This window comes from Mandrillus leucophaeus, unplaced genomic scaffold, assembly GCF_000951045.1.
Source record: "Mandrillus leucophaeus isolate KB7577 unplaced genomic scaffold, Mleu.le_1.0 Scaffold86, whole genome shotgun sequence".
NCBI classification, from domain to species: domain Eukaryota; kingdom Metazoa; phylum Chordata; class Mammalia; order Primates; family Cercopithecidae; genus Mandrillus; species Mandrillus leucophaeus.
The window spans coordinates 2,263,452-2,272,359 of NW_012109363.1; the positions used below are offsets into that span (position 1 = coordinate 2,263,452).

The following is an 8,908-nucleotide window of genomic DNA, read 5'->3' on the forward strand; positions in this document are numbered from 1 at the left end:
AAAAAAAAATTTTAAGTAAAAAAAAATTTTAAGTTAAAAATATAAAAATGCCTATAGAATGAGAATATAAAGAACATATTTTTGTACAGTTGTACAATGTGTTTGTTTTTTAAGCTAAGTGTTGTTAAAACGAGTGAAAAAGTTTTAAAAATTAAAAAGTTTATAAAGTAAAACAGTTACACTAAAGTTAATATTGAAGGAAGAAAAAAAAATTTTACAGATTTGGTGTAGCTTAAATGTACAGTGTTTATAAAGTTCATAGCAGTGTACAGGAATGTCCCAGGCCTTCACATTCACTCACCATTCACTGACTCACCCAGACAAGATCCAGTCCTGAAAGCTCCATTCATTGTAAGTGCCCTAGACAACTGCACCATTTTTTAAAACTTTTTATACTACATTTTTATTGGGCCTTTTCTATGTTCACATATGTTTAGGAACTCAAATACTTATCATTGTGTTACAATTGCCTACCAGTACAGGTTTGTAATCTAAGAGCAATAGGCTATATCATCTAGGTTTGTGGAAGTACACTCTATGATGTTTGCACAATGATGCACTTCTCAGAATGTGTTCCCATCACCAACTGAGGCAATGACTGTATTAGAATCAGAAATGAGAGACAGCACATTACTACAGATTATACAGAAATTTAAAAATTATGAAAGAATACTATGAAACCTGTACAATAAAAAATTAGGTACCTTAGATGAAAGGGACAAATTTCTAGAAAGACACAAACTACTGAAAGTGAATCAAGATGAAATAGACAATTTGCATAGACAAACAGCAAGTAAAGATTTTGACTCAGTAATCAAAAACTACTCCTAAAGAAAAGTCGTTTTTCACAAGATGGCACTGAAAGCAAAGAAGGAAGCTCCTGCTCCTCCTAAAGCTGAAGCAATGCAAAGGCTTTGAAGGCCAAGAAGGCAGTGTAGAAAGATGTCCAGAGCCATGAAAAAAAGAATATCCATACGTCATCCACCTTCTAGTGGTCCAAGCTACTGAGACTCTGGAGAGCACCCCCAGGAGAAACAAGCTTGACCACTATGCTGTCATCAAGCTTCCAATGACCACTGAGTATGCCATGAAGTAGATAGAAGACAACAACACACTTGTGTTCATTGTGGATGTTAAAACCAACAAGCGCCAGATCAAACAGGCTGTGAGGAAGCTCTATAACATTGATGTGGCCAAGGTTCAACACCCTGATTATGCCTGATGGAGAGAAGAAGGCATATGTTTGACTGGCTCCTGATTACCATGCCTTGGATTTTGCCAACAAAACTGGGATCATCTAAACTGAATCCAGTTGGCTAATTCTAAATATATGTATATGTTTTCACCAGAAAAAAAAAGGTCAAGGCCCAGTTGCCTTTACCATTGAATTATACCAACCATTTCAAGAAGAATTCATACCAATTATTCACAAACCCTTTTTAAAGACAGTGGAGGAGGCAGCACTTTCCAATTCATTGTATAAGGACAATATTACTGATATGGTTTGACTGTGTCCCCACCCAAATCTCATCTTGAATTCCCATATGTTGTGGGAGGGATCCAATGGGAGGTAATTGAATCATGTGGGGCAGGTCTTTCCCTTGCAGTTCTCATGATAATGAGTAAGTCTCACAAGATCTGATGGTTATTATAAGGGGGAATTTTCCTGCACAAGCTGTTTGCTTGCTGCCATCCATTTAAGACATGACTTGCTCCTCCTTACCTTCTGCCATTATTGTGAGGCTTCCCCAGCCATGTAGAACTGTAAGTCCAATTAAACCTCTTTCTTTGTAAATTGCCCAGTCTTGGGTATGTCTTTATCAGCAGCATGAAAAAACAAACAAACAAAAAAACAAAAAAACTAATACAGTAAATTGGTACCAGTAGAGTAGGGAGCTGCTGAAAAGATACCTGAAAATGTGGAAGCAACTTTGGAACTAGGTAATAGGCAGAAGTTGGAACAGTTTGGAGGGCTCAGAAGAAGACAGGAAAATGTGGGAAAGTGTGGAACTTCCTACAGACTTGTTGAATGGCTTTAACCAAAAGCCGAATAGTGATATGGACAATAAAGTCCAGGCTGAGGTGGTCTCAGATGGAGATGGGGAACTTGTTGGGAACTGGAGCAAAGGTGATTCTTGTTATGTTTAAGCAAAGAAAGCAAAGAGAGGTGACATTTTGTCCCTTCCCTAGAGATCTGTGGAGCTTTGAACTGGGAAGAGATGATTTACGATATCTGGCAGAATAAATTTCTAGGCAGCAAATCATTCAAGGGGTGACCTGGGTGCTGTAAAAGGCATTCAGTTTTATAAGGGAACAAAAGCATTAAAGTTTGGAAAATTTGCAACCTGACAATGTGACAGAAAAGAAAACCCATTTTCTGAGGAGAAATTCAAGCTGGCTGCAGAAATCTGCATAAGTAAGGAGGAATTGAATGTTAATCCCCAAGACAATGGGGAAAACGTCTCCAGGGCGTGTCAGAGGTCTTCATGGCAGCCCCTCCCATCACAAGCCTGAGGGCCGAAGAGAAAATAGTTTCGAGGTAGGAGCCCAGGGTCTTCTACTGTGTGCAGTCTAGGGACTTTGTACCCTACATTCCAGCCACTCCAGCTGTGACTAAAAGGGGCCAAGGTACAGCTTGGGTTGTTGCTTCAGAGGGTGTAAGCCCCAAGATTTGGCAGCTCCCACATGGTGTTAAGCCTGCAGGTGCACATAAGTCAAGAACTGAGGTTTGGGAACCTCCACGTAAATTTCAGATGTACGGAAATACCTGGATGCCCAGGCAAAAGTTTGCTGCAGGGGCAGGGCCCTCATGGAGACCCTCTGCTAGGGTAGTGTGGGAGGGAAATGTGGCAGAGTCCCTACTGGGGCACTGCTTAGTGGAGCTGTGAAAAGAGGGCCATCGTACTTTAGACCCCAGAATGGTAGAATTGCAGATCACTTACACCGGGTGCCTAGAAAAGCTGCAGACGCTCAACACCAGCACATGAAAGCAGTCAGGAGGGGCGCTATACCTTGCATTGCCACAAGGGTGGAGCTGCCCAAGACCATGGGAACCTGCCTCTTGGCATCAGTGTGACCTGGATGTAAGACATGGAGTCTAATGAGATCATTTGGAGCTTTAAGATTTGACTGCCCTACTGGATTTCAAACTTGCATGGGGCCTGTAACCCCTTTGTTTTGGAAAATGTCACCCATTTGGAATGGCTGTATTTACCCAATGCCTGTACCCCCATTGTATCTAGGAAGTAACTAACTTGCTTTAGATTTTATAGGCTTATAGGCAAAAGGGACTTGCTTTGTCTCAGATGAAACTTTGGATGGCAAACTTCTGAGTTAATGCTGAAATAAGACTTTGGGGGACTGTTGGGAAGGCATGATTGGTTTTGAAATGTAAGGACATGAGATTTGGGAGGGGCCAGGGGTGGAATGATATGGTTTGGATGTATTCTCACCCAAATTTCATCTTGAATTCCCACATGTTGTGGGCGGGACCTGGTGGGAAGTAATTGAATCACAGGGGCAGGTCTTTCCCATGCTGTTCTCATTACAATGAGTAAGTCTCATGGCATCTGATGGTTATTATAAGGCAGAGTTTTCCTGCACAAGCTTGCTGCCATCTATGTAAGATGTGACTTGCTCCTCCTTGCCTTCTGCCATGATTGTGAGGCTTCCCCAGCCACATGAACTATAAGTCCAATTAAACCTCCTTCTTTTGTAAATTGCCAGCCTTGGGTATGTCTTCATCAGCACCACATAAACGGATTAATACAATTAGCTTAATATTAAGACCAGAAAAGGACCTCACAACGAAAGAAAACTACAGACTAATGATTCTTATGAATATGGTTGCAAAAATCTGCAACAAAATGCTAGCAAGTTGAATCCAAAAGCATACAAAAAGAATTATATACCAGGATCAAATAAGTTTTATCCTACGAATGCAAGATAGGTTCAACATCCCAAAATAAATTGATGTAACAAATTATATCAATAGAATAAAAACCAAAAGTCAGATGATTATCTCAAAAACACAGAGAAAGCATTTTACTAACTCCAACACCCTTTTATGATTAAAATCACAAAATAAGAATAAAAGTGAACTTCCTAGGTCAGGCGTGGCGGCTCATGCCTGTAATCTCAGCACTTTGGGAAGTTGAGGCAGGAAGATCACGAGGTTAGGAGATCGAGACCATCTGGCTAACACGGTGAAACCCCGTCTCTACTAAAAAAAATACAAAAAATTAGCCAGGTGTGGTGGCAGGTAGTCCCAGCTACTCAGGAGGCTAAGGCAGAAGAATGGCATGAACCTGGGAAGCAGAGCTTGCAGTGAGCCAAGATCGCACCACTGCACTCCAGCCTGGGCAACACAGCAAGACCCCATCTCAAAAAAAAAAAAAGTGAACTTCCTCAACCTGATAAAGAATATCTACAAAAACCCACAGCTAACATTGTAATGGTGAACAACTGAAAGATTTTCTCCAAAAAAGATATGTTTTCACTGCTTTTATTCATTATCATACTGGAGGCTCTAGCCAGGACAATTAGGTAAGAAAAAGAAATAAAAAGCGTCCAGATCGGAAAGGAAAAGGTAAAACTTTCTCTATTTGCAAATTATATGATCTTATATAGAGAAAATCCTAAGGAAGCCACTATAAAAGCATTAATAATAATAAGCAACTTCTGCAAGGTTATAGAATACAAGATCAATGTATGAAAATCAATTATATTTGCATACACTCAAGATGAATCCTAAAATGAAATTAAGAAAAGGTTTTATCCACAATAGCATAAAAAAGTATTAAATATCTAGAAATAAGTTTAACAAAATCAACCCAAAATTTATAGTCTGCAAACTACAAAACATTGTTTGTAAAAATTAGAGGTGATCTAAATAAATTTTTAAAAACTCATGCTTTTGGATCAAAAGCCTACTCATTGTTAAGATGTCAATAACCTCTAAACTGAGCGACAGGTGCAACACAATCCCTGTGAGAAACTCAGTTGATTTTAGAAATTGGCAAGCTGATCCTAAAATTAATATGGAATTTCAAAAAGCCCAGCATTAACAAAATAATTCTGGAAAAGGAAAACAAAAAAAGGAAGATTCATACTTCCTGGTGTCAAAACTTGCTACAAGACAGTGTGGCACTGGAAAAAGGACAGATATAGATCAATGGAAAAGAATTGAGAGTCCAAAAATACACCCATACCTTTATGGTCAATTGGTTTTTGACAAGGATGCCAAGACTATTTAATGGAAAAAATCATCATTTCAATGAATGGCAACTGGATAGCCACATGCAAAAGAATGTAGCTGGAATCTTATTTGATGCCATTTACAAAAATTAATTGAAAATGCATCAGGAGTTAAGCTACAAAACTCTTAGGAGAAAACATGGGAATAAAGATTCGTAACCTTGGATTTGGCAAAGGATCAATAAGTATCTGTTGAACAGAAAAACCAGAAACTGTAGAAAACACAAAACTTGAAGAACATGGAAAAAGAATGTTATTGATGAATTTTGAGATGATTTTTGTATATGGTATATGGTAAGGAAAAGAGAGGTGTCAAGGATTAGAGATCAGTCTTAGAATGTACCTGGTGGACACAACTCTCCCAAAGGACTGTGTTCCCATTGCTGTGTGCCGACTGATTGATCATGAACTTTGATGGTTGCAGCTGAGCCAGGTACGACCTATGGGGACAAAGCAAGGACTGGCATGAGTGGCTTCCAGATCTTACCCATTACAAGATCAATCTTACATTCCATTCCCCCAACCCTCCAAAATTAGACAGAACTTGCATCTTTCTCCCAGTTATGAAACTCAACCATTTGTTTGTACTCAAATTTGTCTCTTTGTCCCCACCCCTGCCCAGCCCTTGGCAACTACCATTCTACTGTCTGTTTCTATGAATTTGACTACTGTACACACTTCATATAAATGGTAACATACAGTGCCTTATGTTTTTCTTGTGGCTGTCATATTTCAATTAGCATAATATCATCACGATCCATCCATGTGGTACCATGCATTGGAATTTCCTTCCTTTCCATTGTGTGTATATATATCATATTTTGTTTATCCATTCATCTATCCATGAGCACTTGGTTTGTGTTCACATCTTGGCTATTGTGAATAACGCTGCTATGAACATGGGTTCACAAAATCTCTTTGAGCCCCTTCTTTCAATTCTTTTGGATATATACCCCAAGGTAAAATTGCAGTTTTATTACAAGAGTTGTATAATTCTTGTAGATCTTAGACTTAGAGGCTGCATATGAAAAGTCAACAGTTACCATCCTACTCAATAGTGAAAGACTAAAAGTTTTTTCTCCAAGATCAGGAACAAGACGTGGAGACCTCCTTTTATCACTTCTATAGTATCAGAGTAATGCGGGGCCTACAGAGTTAGAAAGTGTTCCCTCCAACTCAGTTTCTTGGAAGAGTTTGAGGAGAATTCATGTTAGCTCTTTAAATGTTTGGTAGACATCATCATTGAAGCCAACTGGTCCTGGGCTTTTCTTTGCTGGGAAGTTTTGAATTATGGATTCTATCTCCTCACTATAACTGTGTTCAAAATCTCTATTTCTTAATGATTCAATATTGGTGGGTAGTGTGTTTTTAATAATTTACCAGTTTTATCAATGTGATCTACTTTGTTGACATGCAATTATTCATAGTATTTTTTATAATCCTTTGGATTTCTGTAAATTTGTTTGAAATGTCCCCTCTTTCATTTCTGATTTTGGTTATTTGTGTTTTCTGTCTTTTTTCTTAGTCCATCTAGGTAAAGGTTTGTACATTTTATGGATCTCTCCAAAGAGTCAACTTTCAGTTTCTTTGAGTTTCTCTGTAGTTTTTCTATTCTCTATTTCTGTTATCTCTGATCTAATCTTTATTACTTACTCTTTTTTTCCTGATTTTGGGCTTAGTTTGCTCTTCATTTTCTTTCCTTTCTTTTCTTTTCTTTCTTTTTTTTTTTTTTTTTTTTGAGACAGAGTCTCGCTCTGTTGCCCACGCTGGAGTGCAGTGGTGTGATCTTGGCTCACTGCAAGCTCCGCTTCCTGGGTTCACGCCATTCTCCTGCCTCAGCCTCATGAGTAGCTGGGACTACAGGTGCCCGCCACCACACCCAGCTGTTTTTGTATTTTTAGTAGAGACGGGGTTTCACTGTGTTAGCCAGGATGGTCTCTATCTCCTGACCTTGTGATCCGCCCACCTCGGCCTCCCAAAGTGCTGGGATTACAGGCGTCAGCCACCATGCCCGGCCGTTTGCTCTTCATTTTCTACTTCATTATGTAAAGGTAGATTGTTGATTTGAGCTATTTTTTAAAATGTATTTACAGCTGTCATTTTTCATTTTAGCACTGCTTTCATATATCCTGTAAATTTTGGTATATTGTTTTCGTTTGTCTCAAGATACTTTCTTTTGAAACATTTTTTAAATTTCCGTAGGTTTGAGGGTACAACTGGTTTTTTTTGGGCTTTTTTTTGTTACATGGATAAGTTCTTTAGTGGCGATTTCTGAGATTTTAATGTGCCTGTCATCTGTCTCAAGATATTTTCTTTTTTGGGGGGGTGGGGCCTCCCGAGATCTGCCCACCTTGGCATCCCAAACTGCTGGGATTACAGGCGTGAGCTACAGAGCTCAGCCTCTCAAGATATTTTCTAATTTCCTTTTTGATTTTTTTTTTATCCATTGGTTGTTTTAGATTTTTTAATTTTCACATATTTTCAGATTCTTCAGTTTTCCTTCTGCTATTGATTTATAATTTCTTTTATTGTGATTGGAAAAGATACTCCATATTATTTCAATTTTTAAAATTGTATTCAGGCTTGTTTTGTGGCCTAACATATCGTGTGTTCTGGAGAATGTTTCATGTACCCTTGAGAAAAATGGATATTCTCCTGTGATTGGGCGGTGTTCACATACACACAGACACACACACGCTTTTACTAATGAGGGTTATATGATGTGTACATTTTTTAAAAAGCAGGATACTGAATCAAATATTAAATAATGAACTTCAATTTTTAAAAGGCACCTTACAAACTGAACCCCAAAACAGTCTGTCAATGTCCCATGAAATACTAGAGTCAGAAAAAGATGAAAGAGCAGTATAGTTATTCAGGACAGGATTTCTGTACAATAAATTACATCATAAAGACAAGTGAAAACCATTGGGGTCTGAGGATTAGCTGGTAGTAATGTACTGATGCTTACTGTCTGATATTGAGGGTTGTATTGTGGTTATGCGGGAGAATGTTCTTATTTGTAGGAAATACCCACTCAAGTGTTAAAGGGTGATGTGTATTCTGTGGGTGGCTTGCTCTCAGGTGGTTCAAAGCAAAGCGTATAGTATAATTTTTGCATCTTTTCTGTAACTGGGAGATTCTTTTAATTACAAAGTTCAATTAGAAAAGGAGGAGCAGGGAGGCCAGGTGCGGTGGCTCACACCTGTAATCCCAGCACTTTGGGAGGCCGAGGCGGGCGATCACCTGAGGTCAGGAGTTCAAGACTAGCCTGGCCAACATGGTGAAACCCCATCTCTACTAAAAATATGCTGGGCGTGGTGGCGGCACCTGTAATCCCAGCTACTCCGGAGGCTGAGGCAGGAGAATCGCTTAAATTCAGGAGGCGGAGGCTGCAAGGAGTTGAGGTCATGCTACTACACTCCAGCCTGGACAACAAGAGCGAAACTCCGCCGGAAAGGCCAGGCCAGGCCAGGCCAGGGAAGGGAGGGAAGGTCAGGCCAGGCCAGGGAAGGGAGGGAAGGTCAGGCCAGGCCAGGGAAGGGAGGGAAGGCCAGGCCAGGCCAGGCCAGGGGAGGGGAAGGCAGGCCAGGCCAGGCCAGGGAACAACGGAAGGGCAGGCCGGGCCGGGCCAGGCCAGGGAACAACGGAA

At 39.9% G+C, this 8,908-nt stretch overlaps 1 protein-coding gene across 1 annotated transcript in view; it reads right to left on the reverse strand.

Annotated features, from left to right (window-relative positions):
• TNFRSF10A (tumor necrosis factor receptor superfamily, member 10a) overlaps positions 1-8,908 on the reverse strand; it is a 60,870-nt gene that overhangs the window by 26,261 nt on the left and 25,701 nt on the right. Inside the window, exon 2 of the mRNA XM_011968852.1 lies at positions 5,600-5,696. Within this exon, the coding sequence (XP_011824242.1) occupies positions 5,600-5,696 (97 nt within the window). The remainder of the gene's footprint in view (positions 1-5,599; positions 5,697-8,908) is intronic.